At 36.3% G+C, this 23000-nt stretch overlaps 1 protein-coding gene across 1 annotated transcript in view; it reads right to left on the bottom strand.

Moving 5' to 3' along the window:
* Positions 1–3292: 3292 nt before the first annotated feature.
* LOC143897989 (potassium channel subfamily K member 15-like) overlaps positions 3293–23000 on the bottom strand; it is a 50754-nt gene continuing 31046 nt past the window's right edge. Inside the window, 2 exon segments of the mRNA XM_077406998.1 lie at positions 3293–4033; positions 4168–4369. Of these exon segments, the coding sequence (XP_077263124.1) occupies positions 3847–4033; positions 4168–4369 (389 nt within the window). The 3' untranslated portion in view covers positions 3293–3846.

Raw genomic sequence — 23000 nt, 5'->3', positions numbered from 1 at the left:
AAGAGCTGTTTGATAGCTGTTTTTTAGCTGTTTCATAGCGGTTTAATAGCTGTTTTAGTTGTTTGATAGCTGTTCAAGAGCTGTTTGATAGCTGTTTCATAGCGGTTCAATAGCTGTTTTAGTTGTTTGATAGCTGTTTTTAGCTGTTTCATAGCGGTTCAATAGATGTTTGATAGCTGTTTTAGTTGTTTGATAGCTGTTCAAGAGCTGTTTGATAGCTGTTTTAGTTGTTTGATAGCTGTTCAATAGCTGTTTGATGGCTGTTTTTAGCTGTTTAAAAGAAGTTTGATGGCGGTTCAATAGCGGTTATACAGATCGCAGTTATACTGATAGCTGTTTTTAGCTGTTTAATAGCTGTTCAATAGCAGTATTACAGATTAAACCATTAAAAGTTAATGGTGCGATATCGTTTTCGAGAATATGTCTTGCGGTGACTTCATCGCACACGTGCAGGTATTTGCGCAAACGGGGTCGGGGGCGAGCGAGAGAAACCGCGAGCGAGAACACGCGAGGGAAAGAGAACGCGAACGGGGGAAAGATAACGGGGGCCGGGAGCGAGAAACCGCGCGCGAAGGAGAGATAAACGCGAGCGTGCCGTGTGACGTCACGCGGACTCCGCGGCGCGGCGAAACGCGAACGCGGGTCCCCTCGCCCCGCTCCGCGGCGAAAACGCGAACGCTCCGCGGCGCGGCGAAAACGCGGATCCCCCCTCGCCCCGCGGCGCGGCGGAAACGCGGTCGCCCCGCGGCGCCGGAAAACACGGCGCGGCGAAAACGCGGTTCCCCCTTCCTTTCCCCCGCGACGCCTGATAAACGCGGTTCCCCCCTCCCCCTTCCCCGCGGCGCCCAAGAACGCGGTTCCCCCCTCCCCCTACCCGCGACGCCGAAACATGCGGGTCCCCTTCCCCCTCCCCCGCGGCGCCGAAACACGCGGTTTCCCCTTCCCCCGCGGTCCCCCCCCGCCCGCGGTTCCTCCCGCCCCTCACCCCCCCTCAGATCCCCGGAGTGGAACCGGCCTACCTTACCTACTGTTGTGTGAGGCGTCGTATTATGTAGGTGAACATTGCATAAGGTATCCATTTATCCCAATCGGTTTGGTCTTCATTTATAAAGTGCCTTAGATATTCCGCTAAAGTACGATGTGATCTTTCTAACGCTCCGTTACTTTTGGGGTGGTATGCTGTTGTTTGAATCTTTTCTATCTTTAGCAGTTTGCACGTATTTTTAAACATTTCACTTGTAAAGTTCGTGCCTTGGTCCGTGAGAATTTTTTCCGGTATCCCGTGTTCTAAGCTTTGTGACAAAAGCTTTAGCGACTGTATTTGCTTCCTGATGGTTTTCCACCGGTATCGCCTTGCTGAACTTTGTTAGGTTGTCTTGGAATGTCAGGATATATTTATTCCCATTATTTGTAATAGTCAATGGGCCTACGACATCGAGCGTGCATTTCTCAAATGGTCGCTCGGGTGTATCTGTAATAATTAGAGGCATTTTCGTTTTCCGACTTAGTTTATTCTTCTGGCAGTATTCGCATTTGCTTATGTATGCCTCTACGTCTCTTGTTATGCCGCTCCAGTTATGCTGTAATCGGATCCGGTTCAACGTACGCGTGACTCCTTGGTGTTCTCCTGTAGGCGAGTAGTGATATTCGTACATTATTTGCTGCTTTTCTTCTTCCGAATATTCTCTCTGGGCGTCATCTTCTTGCTGCGTTGCATTTATCGCTGATGCCTCCGGTATCGGGTTTCGGCTTAGCGCGTCGGCGTTCACATTATTCTTTCCGGTTTTGTGAACGATCTCATAATCGTACTCTTCTAGCTTGAGTCTCCATCTGATTAATTTCGAGCCGGAGTCGGTTACATTAAATAACCAGATCAGTGGCTTGTGATCGGTTATTATTTTGAACTTAATTCCGTATAAATATGGACGGAAATGTTTTACCGCCCACACGATCGCTAATAATTCCTTTTTGGTTGTGTTGTAATTCTGTTCCGCTTTGCATAGTACTCTGCTGGCGTAAGCGATCGGTCGGTCCTGGCCTACTGGCCCTTGTGACAGCACGGCTCCGATGCCGTAATCTGATGCGTCCGTCGTCACTAAGAATTCCTTGTCGAAATCAGGGTAATTCAATACGGGCGCCGTCGTTAATTTCTCTTTCAATAGGTCGAACGCGTTTTGCTGTTCCACTGACCAATTAAATTTTTTGCCTTTTTTCGTAAGCCGTGTTAAAGGCTTTGCTATCTTTGGAAAATTTTCTATGAATTTGCGGTAGTGTAATTAGTGCGTATATTTTGAAAAAGGCTTTTTCTAACTTAACAGATTACTAACTTACGCGGTGCTATTAATCTACAAAAATTAAAATGTGTTGCCTAGGGATTTTTGTTAGTACCAACGTTATTCCCTCTACTTTTTCGGGAAACTGTCGTGTAACTTTCTAATCGTGCGGTGTGTCGAATCGTGCAGTGTCGAATTGTGCGTGTCGAATCGTGCGGTGTCGAATCGTGCGGTGTCGAATCGTGCAATGTTCGTGTCGAATCGTGCGGTGCCGAATCGTGCAATGTTCGCGTCGAATTGTGCGGTGTCGAATCATGCGGTGTCCAATCGTGCGGTGTCAAATTGTGCGGTGTCAAATTGTACGGTGTAAATAGTTACGTGTCCAATAGTGCGTGTCTAACCAAGCGGTGTCGAATTGTTACGTGTCCAAAAAAGGTCACCCTCCGGTAAGCATACTAAACGTTACGGACAAGCCGGCCGAGATACTCACACCACACGGGGTCGATTCTGTATTTCAAGTGAGTTCACTCACTTTTCGCACTTTCATTTCACATGAGTTTGTTCACACGATTCTGTAACGTTGGTCTGTAACGAGGTGAAAATACGAAATCACTAGAACCACAATGGTGAAAAGTATTTTGTGTGAACTTGTGAAGAACGAGATCTCGGAAAGTTATAAAGGTGTCCGGACGTGTTTTGACCAATTTATATGGTTATTAATATTGTGATATTTGTTAGTTTTTTAAATAAATAAATATGAATGTGACTGAAAAGAAGAAGCAAATTCTAATAAATTTTATGTGTAACCATCCAGATTTCGGAAGAGGGAGGTTAAGGTACAATCGTGAAAATAAAAAAAAATTAGTAAGTGATTTTATAAACACTAAATAATAGAAATAATAAATTCAAAGTTAATAAGTATCAATGAATATATTTTTACAGGACCAGTTATGGGAAGAAATAACGACAAAATTATAATCACTAATCTGAAATCCTATATTATTTTACAATTTATTACTATACATAGTATATATTATTAATATTGTATTATATTTTTATTATGTAATTCAGCATTACAAAATATTTATATACTTACGACTAATACATTTAATGAGTGGTATAACTTTCTATTTATAAATAAAAATTCTCTTTCCAATTTGGGTGGAACAATAGCAATATGTGTGCCATCAATTGTTCCAATAATTCAGGAAAACCACCATATTTCTAAAAAATCTAAAAAAAAATTATTGTTTTAACACATTTTTATTTTTAAAAGTTTATTAAATAAAACTTATATTATAATAAATGTTATATTAGGTAAAATTATACAGACTAGACTAAATGTTAATATATTTATAAATCCATATTCTATAATCATATATAATTACTCTTCTTTAATTCTTCGAATTCTATCAGCCGTTGTTGGAAAGCGAATCCAGTTATCCATAACACCCATTAGTGCATTTGTAGTTGCATGAAGAAAACGGCTTACTAAGTTGTGCTAACATTGTGCTAAAGTATTATTTAAAAAAAATGATATATGAATTTTTTTAAGCTCAGCGTTTAAACAATACTAAACGCTGGACTCATAAACGACAATTTGTACGATCGGTTTCTTGGACGGCGGGGACGTCGCTGATGCGGCGATGTCGCGCAACACTGCTTCGATAGCTTCCTCCCAGTCCCGATCCTTTATGACACTCCGGTCGATGGACGCAGACCATCTCAAACGCGGCATAGATATGACCGTCAGTACTTTCCTGAAATTAGCGTTTTATTGTTAATCTCCTCCAAACAAATTCTTTTAAATTACAGTGCAATAGAGAAAATTTAATAATGATATTTTATATATATAGCTATAATTATAGAGAAATTGATAAAGAGAGAGATATACCGCAGATCAGAGTGCAGCGCCGACATGTCGCCGCCCGCTTGTTCGCCAAGTTTCCTAAGAGTTTCAGCTAATGGGCCACTTAGTCTTTGCAACCTCCTCCAGGACTGAGTGTATTGTCGTCTGACAAGTTCGATGATAGTGCTAGTCAGCGCCAAGCCGACTAAGATGTATAAGGTACACAATAAAGTGTACTTTGGTTTCTCTAAATATGATTAACAATAGTTAATACAACATACTACGTTTACGCGAACGTTACTTCTGTAGTAACTTACGATAATTCCTTCGCGTAAACAGGATTTTCTTTCGCGTAAACAGGATTTTGTAGTAACTTACGATAATTCACTCCGCGTAAACGAGTGATATATCGTAAGTTACTACAGAAGTAACGCTCGCGTAAACGTAGTAACAGTAACATTTTTTTTACATAACAGACAGATATATTAATGAATTATCTACTTTTATTGAAACTAGCTCCTATCTTTATTCACAACTATCTACATTTACTATTGTCATTTGCTAATATGACTATTATTATATTATTATAACAAAACTGCATTTTCGTATCTTTTCATGCTTTAAGGCTCCTGGGTACCCGAGAAAAAAAGATTATATATCTTATATATAAATATATATGATTATATATATATAGAATTTTCAGGAGCGAAACGAGCCCCCAAAATGTTACGCTCGCCGGGCGTTAGCCACTCTCTCGCTCATACACACACTCGCGACGCGCACTCCGGCACTCACTCAATAAATAAGGCTCGTTATTATATAAAAAGGAACTCGTTTAATGTAGATTCGTTTGTACACGGAGCTCGAGTTAACACGTCCGATCGTGACGGACACCCGGAGAGTAATCTGACAGTCGTAATTATCAATAACACAGCCGTCGCTAAGGACGATTCGCGACTTCTCGCTACGGGGCGACCCGTATGAGCGCACGGAATGGGCGTACAGCACGGGCGTAACACTACCCCCCCTCTTCCAAGATTGTCGCCCCGACCATCCGGGAGGGTAGTTTCCTGCAGTACAGCTTTATCGTGAGCCCCAGGGCACCGAAAAGTTAACTTGTCCTTCTCGGGCTGTTGCCCCGAGTTACCGGACCCTGTCCCTCTTGGTCCCCGGTAGCTGCACACCAGACTTCGTCCGAACCTCTTCTGGGGAGAGCTGGTCAGGCTCCCCCCTCTCCGACGGCCTCAAGACGACTCCGAAAGCTCCGCTTTCCCGGTGTTCTCCCTCCGCCGCCGGCCTCCCGCGTCGTCGTCCCGCTAAATCTTTGGACAAGGGGGGGGGGGGAAACTCGCGTGGACCCAACGCCTTTACAGGCTCCCCAAGTCCCTGCCTCAGCATTTGCTCAACGTCCCACGGGAAAACCACAGCTCAAAAACCGTGGGCGAGGCAGTCTTCCTTAAAACAGAACTTTCCCGAGAAGAAGTCTTCGGCCGATGTTCTGCCACAGTACTTCCTCAACTCCTTACGTACTCCGACTTCCTCTAGGGAAAAACAAACATTGCGCACAGTAAAAAAAAAGAGAACAAAATATTAAATAACAAAACTAAACCAAAACTCATTATCTTATTCAGTATTGATCAATTCAGAATACATCAAGAATTCCAGTCATTGTTACAAATTCCCTCCCGGGCTCCGATCTACTCTAACCCTTCAACCCAATTTCTTTTCAGCATAAATAGCTAATCTATCCGAATGAACAATTTTATTCTTATGTCGAGGTGATTTCCGAATACAGTATACAACATCACTAAGCTTCTTTATTATGAAGAAGGGACCTTCCCAATTGCTCTGCAATTTTGGAGCCTTTTCTTTAACTCTTCGGGGATTATATAACCAGACTCTCTGCCCCTCCTGAAAAAGAACTTGCTTAACTCCACGATCGTATCGATCCTTCATTCAAAAAGATTTCATATTCATCTGCCTTCGTGCGGCTGAATGAATTTCTCCCAATTTCCCCTTCAGATTCCTGACAAAATTTCCAACCAGAGGAGGCTCCTCTCCAAGAGACTTCGAAGGACTCCCCCGCAAGAGATCTGAAGGTAACCTGAGATCACGAGCGAAATATAATTCCGCAGGGGAAACTCCAGTTGTCTCATGTTTTGCGGATCTATATGCCAGGAAAAACATAGGGATCCATTGATCCCAATCTTTTTGATTTTCAGAGACATATTTCGCCAAATAATTGGTTATAGTTTGATGCTGACGTTCCACTTGCCCATCTGACTGTGGATGTAAAGCAGTAGTCCTGGTCTTCCTTATGTCAAATAGTCTCATCAACTCTGCGAAAAGCTTCGACTCAAAATTTTTCCCTTGGTCGGTATGAACCTCCAAAGGTACTCCATGTCTGGAAACAAACTGGCTTACAAAAATCTCCGCAACCGTTTTTGCTCTCATATTCCTTAATGGGAAAGCTTCCACCCATTTCGTGAAACAATCCACTACGAGAAGAAATCTGTTTCCGGATTTTGTTACCGGAAGAGGGCCTAGGATATCCATCTGAACTCTTTCTAACGGAGTTCCAACGTTATAAACTTGTAGAGGAGATTTTCCCTTCCCCGAGGGACCTTTTCTGGCAACACAGACTTTACATGTCTTGCACCAATCCTCTACGTCCTGCTTACAAGTAGCCCAAAAATAGCGTTTCCGAATCTTCTCCAAAGTCTTACTTACCCCAAAATGTCCTCCTGATGGGGAGTCATGCATTTCCTATAAAATCCCTTTGACTAGTCTCCGAGGAACAATAAGCTGAAGAAAATTGGATTTAAGATTCGGAGCTTCCCACTTTCTGTAAAGTATTCCCTCTTTCAGGACTAAAGCATCCCAGTATGCCCAATAGACCTGAGCAGAAACGTCTTCCGCAGCAATCTCAGTGCGAGAAGGGCGAACCCCAGCTTCCTTTCCACGAAGTATGATCGAGATGCTCGGATCTACTCTCTGCTCCTCTCGCCACTCTTTCAAATTTTCCGCCTCTAAAACGATGCGAGCGACTTCCTTTTCCGAACTTTCAGAACTCCTTCTCTCCACTTTAGCACAATATCCACAGCCAAACGACTCGCAAGTCCGTCTTGACAATCCGTCAGCGTTTTTATGAGAAAGCCTTTTCCTGTAAGAAACAACAAATTGATATTGCTGGATTCTCTCTAGCCAACGAGCCAACTGTCCATCTAAATCTTTAAAAGACATAAAGCCATCGTAGAGAAACGTGATCCGTGCGGATCAAAAACTCACGTCCCAAAAGGTAATGGCGAAAAAATTTAATTGATTCTACAATCGCCAAAAGTTCTCGCCGAGTTACACAATAATTTTGCTCGGCTTTATTAATAACACGACTAAAATATGCAATGACCTTCTCCTCCCCCTCCTGTTTTTGTGATAAAACCGCGCCAATTCCAATATTGGAGGCATCAGTGTCGAGAATAAATTCGCTCTCCTTCTTCGCAAAAGAAAGCACTGGAGGAGAGGACAGTACCCGCTTTATTTCATCAAAAGAGTTCTGATGAACCTTGTTCCAGATAAACTTAACCTGGTTCCCCGTTAATTCGTAAAGGGGTTTAGCAATCGAAGAAAATCCTTTTATAAATTTACGATAGTACGAACAAAATCCGAGAAAACTTCGCAATAAAGTTCTCGTGTGAGGAACCGGCCATCTTTCTACGGCAGCAACCTTTTCGGGGTCTGTAGAAATACCCTCTGCCGAAATTACATGCCCCAAATACTTTACTTTCTTTCCGAATAAAACACATTTCTTAGGATTTATCTTTAACCGCAAAAGTACTTTTCCCAGATTTTCTAACATCTCCGCAAAACTTTTTCCAAAAATTATTATATCATCCAAATAGACTAAGCAAATTTTAGATAGTAAATCTTGCAAAACTTTCTCCATGAGGCGTTCAAAGGTTGCAGGGGCGTTACACAAACCAAAAGGCATTACCGTAAATTGCCAGAGCCCTCTACCGAACGAGAAAGCCGTTTTCTCTCTATCCTCGAGTCGAATTTTTATCTGCCAATACTCACTTTTTAGATCTAATGTACAAAACCAAGCGTTACCTGATAGCTGATCAAATATGTCATCAATTCTTGGGAGGGGATGTGAATCTTTTTCCGTTATTGCGTTCACCATTCGAAAATCCACACAAAATCTAATTGTTCCATCTTTCTTTTTTACTAAAACCACAGGAGATACCCAAGGGCTTTTTGATTCCTCAATTACTCCACAAGCTTTCATTTCCTCCATAACTTTTTCCACCTCCCCTCTCATTTGAAAAAGAATTCGTCGAGGTACCTGTTTTATGGGGAGAGAGTCTTTCACATTTATAACATGTTGAACAACATTACAGTTTCCCGCAACAATGTTTTCGGAAAATACATTTTGAAATTTCACAAGAAATTTGGCAAAAAGTTCCTTCTCAGTCAAATTAAGATTCTGAGAATTATTTTCGAAGAGTTCTTTCAAGAAAACAGGGACTTTATTAGAAACATCCTTAATTCGAGCTAATTGCGTTTCCGATTTTGAAATTCTGAAAGCAGTATCAAAGATTTCTTCTAAGTTCACGATTTTAAGAAAATCTACTCCTAGGATACAATCATCGTTAATATCAGCTACTAGCAAAGGAATTACCACAGAATGATTTCCTATTTTTACCTTAGCTCCCACTTTAAATTCAATAAAAACTTTTTCACCAGTAGGATATCTTAAATTTATTTCCTCCAATGGAAGCTTTTCCTTTCCTACCTTCACGAATTTCTTACTAAGAATGGACACATCGGAGCCCGTATCAACCTTGAAAGAACACTTTCTTCCGTCAACTTTCCCATCATAACAAAAATAATAACAACTTGACTTAATTCTATTTCTTTTTAAAACGGTTTTATTATTTTCGTTGAACACAACATTTTCATAAATAAAATTCGGGGTATTAATAACACGAGCCTAGAGTTCCTCTAGTAAGAGTTAGGACACCGTCCGCCATTAATAGGGAGCTGTAACGCGCGATTTGAAAGGCTTCTACTATTCTATTTATCTATTTATATATTAAAATTAAAGATTATGTTTCTTTTATATAAAAAGTTAAAAAATTGCTTTACGACGTATCACTTATATTATCTATTTGTAATTTTATAAAAAAATTATCTGTCTTTATTTACAAAGATAACATTTGGACATAAAATACATAGCAAGTATAATAATACATTTCACAATTACCAAAATTTAATGAAATTGCTGCAAATGCTCTCCACATAACTATAATATCACGATATGCATATAAAAATCAAATGTAGCATTATTTTTTTTAACTCATTGCAATAGGAGGAACCTGAAAAAATTAACGAATAAAGTACAGTATTTATAGGAAAGTCAACTAGAGATAGAATAATATTAAAGTTTTTTATTCGAATAAACCATACTATAATTTTTTATTTAAAAAAAATCCATATATATTAAACTTTTTATAGAACATAATAAACACGCATATAACATGATGTATTTAACTTAATGAATACAAACCAAATTTATTATGTTACAGCATGCATATAAGCACTTTTGCTCTCAAACATAGAATTTTTACCCATTCCATGCAATGTTACAGACATTTTTTTAAATCTAAAAGTAATGAAACGTGTAATGATTTTTTGTTTTAAATTATGACAATTTGGAATTGTAAAGTTAATTGTATTACACAAATTAATAAATTTTTTTTTTAAATTTATGGATTTGGAACAAACTTGTATGTAGTAACTCTGGAAAATCTTTTCCATCTTTACAATAAAAGAAAATGTTGGTTCATTCATAAAAAATAATGTTTCTTTTTTAAAACATCTAGCTTTTGTCAATTCACTATGTGAACATGCAATAAAATCAGTACTCCCTGTAGCGTTAATACAAGTATCACATACTTTTTCTTTAGTTTTAATTTTATACAATATATAACCGCCTGAATAATATATAGTATTTAAAGCCATATTATCAAGAACAATATTATTACAAATATCAGTCTCATTTATTTGTACTATTTGATTGCTAACAAGTTCATTTTCGTCGATCGGACGCGTGCGATTCTTGTTTGACATTAGTTCTAAAAACTGTGAAGAGAACTTCCTGTCATCATTGTCATAACTACTGTGTCCAATATGCTTCATATATTGCGAAACTGTAATTAATTTGAGATCATTTTTTAACTGGACTGCATTTGGTATCACGTTTTTAGAACAAATAATAGAAAATACATTTTCCAAACAATCTTTCATAAATCGCGACGTGAGAACGAACTCGAAGTCCTCATTATCAAGTAAGTAATTAGTTAATTGTATAACGGACATGGTAGAAATTACATTGGTTTCCATGACCCTTATTTGCCGACCTCCATTCCTGTAACTACTTGAATAATTTCTCTTAAAAATTGCATTGATTCTTCAAATTTTTCTACATTAAGTTTTTCTAAGGCTAGTTTTGGTGTTCTTGCGCTCATAATCGTAAACCATTTAGAAATGAACTGTATAAACCAAGCAGTTGTTTTAAGAGTTGGATCATTTGTATCTTCAGCATGAAATTGTAGAGCAGAACCTACACTATGGTTCAATACATTAGTAGCATTGCTCACTTTCATTTTTTGAAAATGATTATTAGGATCTAATAATTTTCTTTGCAATTTTGGAGCTATTAATAAACCAAAACCTAATTTTTTTTGCGCTGTGCATAATTTAGGTAAATGAGAAACTCTTACTTCATTTGTTGGTAAAGCATATTTATCTATTATTTCCTTTGGAATTTTAAACAATTCATTTCTTATAAGCCTGCTTTTAAGTTTTTGAATGTATGTGCTACGTCATGAAAAAAATAAAGAGAGCGATTTTTGTCAACAGGATGTACGCAAGAATTTATGATCCTAGAATGTCGTGAAATTTTTATACCAAACGTTCTCCATAATGCCATATTTGCGGATCCCATAACTTAAGTAATACTATGAACACGTAATCCTATTTTTTCTGCTTTTTCTATAATATCACACACAATAGGTTTTAATTTTGTACCATCCACTGAGTCACTGGTATAATAATAGGCCACAACTTCCATCGACTTGAAATGTTTCCTAACATTATAACTAAAGCATGATTAGCGATATGCTTATCACCCAAACAATTTTGTAAAGTAGCAGTACCTAAGTACGTATTTTTTGATAGATCTAATACATGACTAGGTGTTATGCTCATTTTATTTAGCACTAGCATGCAATGATTATCTAAACTATTTTTGAAGGAAGAAACTTTAATACTTAAAAAGTCAAAAATGTCATTCAAAATACCACCATCAAAGTTTATATTTTGCAATTTCCTATTTAATGTTCATAGCGAAAGTAAAGGAAAATTACGAATCACTTCCTCATAACCTGAGCTATCACATGCAAACCTTAATTTTAGTGCTTTTTGTATAGTATTATTGCACCATTTTTTGGAACTTTGATAAATTCGCCAGATAACAGTTTTAGTTGCGTATCGCTAAACATATTCTTTACCTTTGTTGCAAGTGTATGGGAAGAACCTTTTCGTTGTTGTAAACGTTTTATATTGCGATTTGCATTGAGAAGTTTTTCTTTTGCATGTTTATGTAAGCGATCAATTTTTGTTAAAAGTTTACTCATTTCTTTTATTGTTTTGTCTTTTTGTAAACAATTAGTGCATGAATTTAAAACTTTATTTAATTGCACGGATTTTCCATTTTCTGCTTCGCTACTTTCAATATTTATAATTTCGTTCACATCTTCATACTCCATTGGTTCATGTTCATTATTTTGGGACGAATTTTCTTCAATATGCACCGTCTCGCTTTGCACAAAGTCTTCCGTTGATTGATCTTTATTTTCAATTTCGTTAATTATTAGCTCTTTTGGAACTGAAAACAAAGTATGAACATTACATGATTGGAACATATAATTGAATTATGGTCCGTACAGAAAAAACTAAACTTTGTTTATTTAATTTATTTTTTTATATCCCTTAATCTTTGCTCTTAAATAATAATTATTTATAAATTTATATCTATTTCTACACAAAATCCATCACTTTAATAAATGCACAAGTTAATATTTATAATAAGTACTGTTATTAATTTCTATAAAATTAATAAAAATAAAAATACAAAAAAAAAAGAATTTTAAACCAACATAGATGAAAAAATTACCTGTTTCACCAAATAAAGTAGGTATGGCATTCATTTTTAATTTCAAGCTGCCATCTGCTCTATGTTTTTCCTACATTTCAGGAGCAAAATGAACCTTAACAGCACAATATATTGCAGCAATGTTGCAGCAATATTGCACGGCAAGCTTGCAATATTGCATGCAATATTGCTGCAATGTGCAGCAATGTTGTGGCAATATTGTAGCGCAATTTTGCTGCAATATTGCAGCAATGTTGTGGCACTACATTTCCAATATTTACCCGGCAAAAAAAAATTTTTTTTTTTGAAAATTTTATTACTATTTTATAACTAAATTTGTTTCTTAAGATGCAGTCTATGATTATAAATATTTTCTCGTATTTGAAAAACACACCTTAGTGGGATTCGAACTCGGGACCTAGGGACCTCTGGATCGTGAACCAACTGGCTTACGTGGTAGACTACTTCTTAATTTGATGTAAGTGTTATATATAGCCTACATATGTCACAACCAGCGCAAATATATAATTTTTCAAAAATCATCTTAAGAAACAAATTCAGTTTAAAAAGAGTATACAACTGCACAAATTTTTAATATTGACATTATATCTATTATATGTACATAGAAGCAGTACGTAAATGCATTCTACTAAATAGGTACATATAATATATAATATACGTACGTATATGTGTATATATATACATATATATATATATATATATATATATATATATATATATATGTCTTTTAATATGTTGCAGTGCCACCTTGCAGCAATATTACTGCAAAATTGCCACAATATTGTATTTCAATATTGCTGTAATGTTGCTGCAATATATAGTGCTGTTAGGGAAACCTATAAATCATAAAAATAATGTAACAATAATACTTTCGGAAACTCACTCTTCGTCTCTTTCTAACTATTTCTAACTGTCCCCTTTAAAAAGAGACAAAGAGTGAGTCCGAAACGCATCCAATTTTGGAGACCAGGCATTAATGACGCCGTACAACGATTATTAATAAGTTTAAATTTATATTACTACCTGACGTAGTGTTGAATGTTTTGTTGGGATCCAAATCGTACGATTCACGTTGTAAATCCATATTGCACATTTTTGTGTATCTTTTAATGGGAAATAACACATTTTGTAACCTGATTTTCAGGAATTTGAGCATCCTTGCGCCGCACAACTAGGCATTTTATCTACTACACAGTTTTTAAAATTATTTTTTCAAACTATTTGTAAGTATAAGTTTTAGGTTAAGGTTTTTTTGTATAAGTTTTAGATTACAGTTTGTGAATTTAATATTATAATAAATAATTACTAAATACATTTTATTAATAAGTATCGCTTATAATCATGTACAGTTAAACAGATGTAAAATAACTCTTTGTTATATTTTAATTATTTTTATTACTTACTGTAACGTGAATTTTACTCGCTTGCGAAATAGTCATACTTTTGCATAGCGAACGATCAAGGTAATTTCGTTCTTCAACTGTCGTACTTGGAAATTGTAGCATAGCCGGGCATAGCGGATCACGATCATTTTTGTTATAGCTTCGTCTCACTCCCACTAACGTCTTCCCCATCAATGGCGGAACCAATCAGGAGTCAGACCGGGGTGTCCTAACTCTTACTAGAGGAACTCTACACGAGCCAAACCTCCCCCGCTAAGTTCGATTAAGCCGCGTTTCCCTTTTCTTCAGGACATTCAAGGTTGATACGGGCTCCAATGTGTCCATTCTTAGTAAGAAATTCGTGAAGGTAGGAAAGGAAAAGCTTCCATTAAAGGAAATAAATTTAAGATATCCTACTGGTGAAAAAGTTTTTATTGAATTTAAAGTGGAAGCTAAGGTAGAAATAAAAAATTATTTTGTGGTAATTCCTTTGCTAGCAGCTGATATTAATGATGATTGTATCCTAGGAGTAGATTTTCTTAAAATCGTGAACTTAGAAGAAATCTTTGATACTGCTTTCAGAATTTTAAAATCGGAAACGCAATTAGCTCGAATTAAGGATGTTTCTAATAAAGTCCCTGTTTCCTTGAAAGAACTCTTCGAAAATAATTTCAGAATCTTAATTTGACTGAGAAGGAACTTTTTGCCGAATTTATTGTGAAATTTCAAAATGTATTTTCCGAAAACATTGTTGCGGGAAACTGTAGTGTTGTTCAACATGTTATAAATGTGAAAGACTCTCTCCCTATAAAACAGGTACCTCGACGAATTCCTTTTCAAATGAGAGGGGAGGTAGAAAAAGTTATGGAGGAAATGAAAGCTTGTGGAGTAATTGAGGAATCAAAAAGCCCTTGGGTTTCTCCTGTGGTTTTAGTAAAAAAGAAAGATGGAACAATTAGATTTTGTGTAGATTTTCGAATGATGAACGCAATAACGGAAAAAGATTCACATCCCCTCCCAAAAATTGATGACATATTTGATCAGCTATCAGGTAACGCTTGGTTTTGTACATTAAATCTAAAAAGTGGGTATTGGCAGATAAAAATTCGACCCGAGGATAGAGAGAAAACGGCTTTCTCGTTCGGTAGAGGGCTCTGGCAATTTACGGTAATGCCTTTTGGTTTGTGTAACGTCCCTGCAAACTTTGAACGCCTCATGGAGAAAGTTTTGCAAGATTTACTATCTAAAATTTGCTTAGTCTATTTGGATGATATAATAATTTTTGGAAAAAGTTTTGCGGAGATGTTAGAAAATCTGGGAAAAGTACTTTTGCGGTTACAGGAAGTAAATTTAAAGATAAATCCTAAGAAATGTGTTTTATTCGGAAAGAAAGTAAAGTATTTGGGACATGTAATTTCGGCAGAGGGTATTTCTACAGACCCCGAAAAGGTTGCTGCCGTAGAGAGATGGCCGGTTCCTCACACGAGAACTTTATTGCGAAGTTTTCTCGGATTTTGTTCGTACTATCGTAAATTTATAATAGGATTTTCTAGAGGAAGTCGGAGTACGTAAGGAGTTGAGGAAGTACTGTGGCAGAACATCGGCCGAAGACTTCTTCTCGGGATAGTTCTGTTTTAAGAAAGACTGCCTCGCCCACGGTTTTTGAGCTGTGGTTTTCCCGTGGGACGTTGAGCAAATGCTGAGGCAGGAATTTGGGGAGCCTGTAAAGGCGTTGGGTCCACGCGAGTTTCTCCCCCCTTGTCCGAAGATTTAGCGGGACGACAACGCGGGAGGCCGGCGGCGGAGGGGGAGCACCGGGGAAGCGGAGCTTTCGGAGTCGTCTTGAGGCCGTCGGAGAGGGGGGAGCCTGGCCAGCTCTCCCCAGAAGAGGTTCGGACGAGGTCTGGTGTGCAGCTACCGGGGACCAAGAGGGACAGGGTCCGGTAACTCGGGGCAACAGCCCGAGGAGGACAAGTTAACTGTTCGGTGCCCTGGGGCTCACGATAAAGCTGTACTGCAGGAAACTACCCTCCCGGATTGTCGGGGCGACAATGTTGGAAGAGGGGGGGTAGTGTTACGCCCGTGCTGTACGCCCGTTCCGTGCGCTCATGCGGGTCGCCCCGTAGCGAGAAGTCGCGAATCGTCCTTAGCGACGGTTGTGTTATTGATAATTACGACTGTCAGATTACGCTCCGGGTGTCCGTCACGATCGGACGTGTTAACCCGAGCTCCGTGTACAAACGAATCTACATTAAACGAGTTCTTTTTTATATAATAACGAGCCTTATTTATTGAGTGAGTGCCGGAGTGCGCGTCGCGAGTGTGTGTAAGAGCGAGAGAGTGGCTAACCCCCGGCGAGCGTAACAATATAATGCAATTATATATGAATTTTGTCTCTATATGATCATATATGACATATATAATCATATATAATTATATATAAACATATATAATGAGATTATATATATGTAAAAATATATATAATTATATTTGACTATACATAGTCAATATATATTGAAAAAGAACTGTTAACTTCAATAATAAAGCATTGACCCAGATAGCAACAAGTTTACATTATTGCTGGCATGTTGCCGACAACATAGTATGTGTTGCTACCAGAATTGTGGCAACTGAGTCCGCATTTGTCGGCAAATTGATGCCTTCACGATTTAACAATTTTGTATAGCAACTTGCTAGCAACTTGTGGCAACTTATGCTACGGTCTAAAATCGTCTGATACTGACTGATACAAAATTCGAGCTGTAGCTGTCATGTTACTGTAATAATACACAAGATCACACAATGCTGTTATATTGTTAACAACGTGAAGTAAATTTGATGCTGCTCTCTTGCCGACAAATTGCTGGCAATACATATATCCAATGTTGCCTTCGTGTTGCTTCAAATATTAAATTACTCAAAATCAATTGAAGCAAATGTACGGCAAGTTGACAGCATCATAAGCAATCATAGATTTACGCAATTTTGCTCAGATACGCTTTGCTATCTGTGGATAAATTAAATGTATATTTTTTCAAAAGTTATAGAATCAAAAGTAAAATGATTCATCCTATATTATTATATAACTTGGCACTGTTTAACGTGAGACACTGCCGTGTCTCTTGATACCATCCTTATACCACTGTTCGTCAAATTTTAAATACGAGAAATAAATCCTATTGGATGCCATCTATCGAACAATCCGAATTTCAAAGTGTAATATATATAATGCTCATGTGTTGTGTTTATATATAGTTATATATAATTATATATAATCTATGTGGATAAGTGCTTTTTATATTGTATTGTATGATCGTTTATTGTATCCCTTTGGGGTTTACAAGGCGTTTTTTCTGAGGAACATTCCAAAACTCTTTACAAAATTCAACTCTGCCCAATTACTCGACCTGGCAAAATGCTTTTTCTATATAATTTATATATAAATTATAAGAATTGTATATGAAACATTATATACACAGTGCAACAATTTTTCACGCAGAAAATTACAAAATTTTTCCAATTTTTTAGGAAATAATTGAGTGAATCTCAAAGAATTGTATACGACGGAATTGCCGCTGATTGGTAAGTGAAATATCGGAAAAGCGGAAATGATTCAATAGTGTGAAACTCGAGTAGAAAAAGACCGGTTACGACATGTTTAATCCATGAACACTCTTTATGTTTGTCTACAATAAGGATATTGAAACAGAAATAAAGTCGTTTAAGAAAAACGACTCCCGGGCGAGGCCCGGGTAACCAGCTAGTAAAATACTACAATTTTGTACGAATAGTAACAAATACCGATTTGTTTGTACAGCTCAAAAATCTATTACAATTATGGCTATTTTCTAGTAATCTAGTACATTGTAATGGAAAAATTACGAAAGAGAAACTTAAATTGCCCCGTACGAAAAAAACACCCAACTTTGGGTGTTTACACTTTATTTCGGTGTCAACGCCTAATTTTTCAGTGTTAACACCGACATTTGAGTGTCGACACCCAAAGTTAAGTGTCGACACCGAAACTTTGAGTGTCGACACCAAAATTTGAGTCTCGATACCAAAACTTTGGGTGTCGACGCCAAAATTCGAGTGTCGATACCGAAACTTTAGTGTCAACACCAAAATTTGAGTGTCGACACTCGGGTTTCAGTGTTGACACCCTATTATAAAACAAAAGATAAAAATTATAAAATGCAAGGTTAAAACTTTAACTTATTATGAGGCCACATTATACATATATTTACATTAATTATTTGTTTGAACTAATGATTTAGACGCTTGACAGCACACGGATGTGCCTTCGCTTTGGTGTGCATTGGCATCAACATGTGGAGGTGATGCGCTGCTATAGCGCATGCCCAGGGGCCATATTCTGTTTGTCGTCAGTGCCGTCAACGGTGTCGGCGCTCGGCGCAGCTTCTACACAATGCGAAAAATCTGTGCAACGACGCTTATTGAATCGACAGTTATCGGTAGGTAGGAATGGAATACAGGACCAGCGCATCTCCTCCACGCATCCTGCCAACGCACACACCACAAAGCGAAGGCAAATCCGGTGTCGCACATATGTGTCTGGTATATTTATAGTCAAGATCGGTAAATGGACGCGGCGTCAGCGTGGCATGATCGCTATTTTTGTCTCAGTGAATATGTATGGGCCTTACGAGAAAAACGCCCTAAATAACACCAAAAAAAAAAACACCAAAAAATAATAGCGTAATTTCAGATACCCAAATGGCGTTTACACCATTTGAGCGTTAACGCCAAGAAAATTTTCGGTGTCATTTTTGGTGTTTTTCTTGGCGTTAACGTTCAAATGGTGTAAACGCCATTTGGGTATCCGAAATTACGCTATTATTTTTTGGTGTTTTTTGGGTGTTATTTAGGGTGTTTTTTTCGTAAGGGTGTTGCATGCATTCGTGTAAATATGTATTTCACAGAAAATATTAAATTTTATTCATTTCCAAAAGCATTGACAGATTTTTGCGGTTAGGTTAGGTACGCAGACGTTTGCGGTACCATTCTGCACCTTATTAAAGGCGATTTTTGGCGATCGTTTGGTATGGTTTGGTACATATACTAAAGTTGCTATCCGTGGCTGCTATTGGTTCTGGTGCAGTTTGGTATCCTTTGGTTGCTTATACCATCAGAGTCACCCCTGGTAACCATCTCCGATAGAAAACGATAAAAAAATTTCTTATCGTTTTTAATACGGTTAGTGAATCGTTTATTTACGGTACTCTATCAGAAACTCATGTTACAAAATACTTGGGATCCTATCGTAAATGTCTTATCAGCTATACATCAGTTTCTATCGTTTTTAATATGGTTAGTGAATCGTTTATTTACGGTATTCTATCAGAAACTCACGTTACAAAATACTTGGAATCTTATCGTAAATGTCTTCTCAGCTGCACATCAGTTTCTATCGTTTTTAATATGGTTAGTGAATCGTTTATTTACGGTACTCTATCAGAAACTCACGTTACAAAATACTTGGAATCTTATCGTAAATATCTTATCAGCTATATATCAGTTTCTATTGTTTTTAATATAATTAGTGAATCATTTATTTACGGTATTTTATCAGAAACTCACGTTGCAAAATACTTGGGATTTTATCGGAAATTTCTTATTACCTTTATATCGGTCTCAATCAGTTTTTAACATAATTGAAGTTTCGTTTATTCACGATACTCTATAAAAAATTCTCGATACAATACACATGGGCTTGCATCCTAAATTTCTTATTAGTGGTGCATCGGTTTCTATAATTTTTAATGGTATTAAAGTAGCTATAATTGTCTTTTTAATATGGTTAATAGTGAACCGTTTATTTACGATGCCCTGTCAGAAAAAATTGGAAAAATTTGAAATTTCTCAGCTATACATCAGTCAGAACATCTTTAGATGTTTGCTACTCTGCATGCCACCGGATTATAACCGTGTAAAAAAAAAATAAACCGTATCAGAGATCTTTCTATGATAAAGAAAGAACTGCATTTTTTTTTTTTTTTGAAATAATTAAGCTTCCACCTTTGCGACAACAGCACCAGGAAGCCAAGGGCCAAAATTTTCACGGTTATTAGAGAAATAAAAACAACATTTACATTAGAAACGTCTTATTTAAAATTGCACTAAAATACAAATAAAATATTTTATTATTTTAATCTTAATAACAAATCACACACACACACACACATAAAAATACTTCGACGAACTTTGTTTTCGAAAATGATAAGTTGTATGTCGGAAAATCCTGATAAGAAACGATAGATGTGTCGGTTCGGTTAAGTCGTATAAATATCGACGAGATGTCTATCGTTTTAACCTTATAAAAACATATGCAAAGTAGAAGGTTTTCAAACGATTCAATTTATATCATTAATATACGATAGAAAACGAACCGATTTGCTGCCGTACAGAAGATGATAAGTTGTACGTCGAAAAATCCTGATAAGAAACGATAGATGTGTCGGTTCGGTTAAGTCGTATAAATATCGACGAAATGTCTATCGTTTTAACTTTATACAAACATGTGCAAAGTAGAAGGTTTTCAAACGATTCAATTTATATCATTAATATACGATAGAAAACGAACCGATTTGCTGCCATAAAGAAGATGATAAGTTGTATGTCAGAAAATCCTGATAAGAAACGATAGATGTATCGGTTCGGTTAAGTCATATAAATATCGATAAGATGTCTATCATTTTATTCTTATATATCCGTATTAATGCATACGGTAAAATTATTACCATAAATAACGATACATATTATATCGTGTATATACGATTGATTCAGATGGGCAATAATTGTACATATAAAAAACGATTCATAACTATAAAATTTGTATAGTTATTTTCTTATTCGGACCTAAAACGATAGAAACCGATTCGATTCGATTAATGTTTTATCTGTCTTCTAAATATGCAACGATAGAACCGATAAGATACGATTAAAAACGATACATATATAGCCGTTTTTAATCGTTTTCTATCGGATATGGTTACCAGGGACGCCAAAAATTGTTTCAAATGACTTATTATATTTACATTGCGCAATTCTTCAACGCGAACTATATGCGATATTGCTAAGGCTTTTCCTTTTAATATTGCACTTGGATTAAATTCAATGTCATGAGATAGGCCCGAATCCCAATTGTATGATAAGGCTCATTGCAAAAAATCAGAGAAAAATTAACTTATATTTAAAACAAATATAGCGAAAATCTATTTCAACTGATTTGTATATAATATAACAATTTTTTCATCAGTAAAATTAAGATTCAAGTTATTTAACGACAGGTTACGTAGCTCGAATATTAATAATCATTGACAGCTATTCCAGCAAAATGTGCGATATTTCACCGTAGCAGCACTAAAAGTCTCTCTGCACACAGCGATAAACGCGCGCGCGGTCAATTTTAGAAGTGTTCTGAAACGATGTATAGTGATTTTTTTATTGAAATGTCTTTATTTGAGAATGCCACGCACGACAAAATAGAGTCATTTGTCGCCTCGATAGCAAGAAATTCAATATGGCCGCGGTGACTATACCTGGGAAAAAAGATTATATATAATTATATATATAATTATATACATATAATTTTATGGCCGGTATTCATAGCCGAATCTTATATTTAAAACCATCTTAAGTACAATCTTAAGATGTTATGAACCAATCACAGAGCCGTATTAGCATTATAAGACATATATTACTTAAGACAGTCCTAAAATAAGATCCGACTATGAATACGGATCTATGTATAAATATATATGATTATATGTGATTATATATGATTATATATGAAATTTGGTACTTTTTATATATAATTATGAGTGTAGTAAATAACTAGTAAATAAATCTGATTATTGGCTGATCAGTTCAAATATGCTATTTGATACGCGTATCAAGAGATCGGTGTAAACTAGGGCAATGACCCCTGCTTCCGATCGACCTAAAGTTTTACACATGTAAGTTGTTTTCAATGTAAAATAAAATCTTCGTGGTCCCAACTTCGAGAAATAAAATTTTTTTTTAATGATAGTACTTATACATATATCGACTAAAATCGATTCTAGATGATATATCTCTTATGAAAAAGTACACTCAACTTTGATGGTTAACACCTAAATTTTTGAGTGTTAACTCTCAAATTTGGGCGTAAATTATATATATATATATATATATATATATATATATATATATATATGATATATATGTTAGTCCGCCTTTACACTAGCGTCACGTAACATCTTTTCACACGTCTTGTATTCCACATTAAATATCTGATCTTTAAGAGAAACTGTATTACTCACTTATCAACCTAACGACAATTTAGAATGACCAGAATCCTTAGTCGAAATGCGGTGACGATTTGTCACGACGATTATATAATCGTTGCCACGATTATAATCATTGCCAGTATATATAGTCAATTGAAATTCTTAATTGGATTAATTATTCTCTGGCGAAGTAAAGACTACTTATTTTGATTAATTTTAGAACTATTATATTCATTAAATATTTATAATTTTTTTAATTATTGAATTATTTGATAGTTTATTCCCAAAAATTTAAAATATTTTTATAACATTAAATAATATTATTTCATGTAATTTTTATATAATATTATCAGGAGCGGACATATAACCATCTATTAATATTACTGGAATATTGTATTATTGTATTTAATGTTCTAAGAGATTACGCCTAGAATATTAAATATTAAATAATATTACGCGTTTATATAAGGTCTGGCCATGTTTAACTATAATAAATTTAATGTTCGATGATCGAAATTTATTTATACATAGCAAATTAAAGATATTCAATTAAATATTTTTGATATAATTATATAAAAATAATTTATGATAAAGATATAATTTGCAGAAGCTTTTGATCCGAGGTGCACACGATATTTTTCACAACACATTTACAGAAATGTTCGACTTTCATGCCTAGAGAGGGGCGAGAGTGGCCAATTTCACGCTAGGGCTTACTTTCCTCCCTAGGAAAGAAAGTAAGCTCTGGCGTGAAATTGGCCACTTTCGCTTCTCTTTACAGGCATGGAAGATCGAACTTTCCGTGGAGGTGTTGTGAAAAAAGCATTTTCATCAATCTGCCTTATATCTAAAATACAAAACACAATCACAGAAATATAAGTTATTTCGTACATTGTGAGCTTACAGATGATGGATAAACAAAAGTGAAAAAATGATTAATTTGATTATTATCTAATAGCTATTAGGTTA

This window comes from Temnothorax americanus, unplaced genomic scaffold, assembly GCF_048541705.1.
Source record: "Temnothorax americanus isolate GAGA-0224 unplaced genomic scaffold, ASM4854170v1 Scaffold216, whole genome shotgun sequence".
Taxonomy (NCBI): Eukaryota; Metazoa; Arthropoda; class Insecta; order Hymenoptera; family Formicidae; genus Temnothorax; species Temnothorax americanus.
This window is presented reverse-complemented; position numbering and strand designations above follow the sequence as displayed.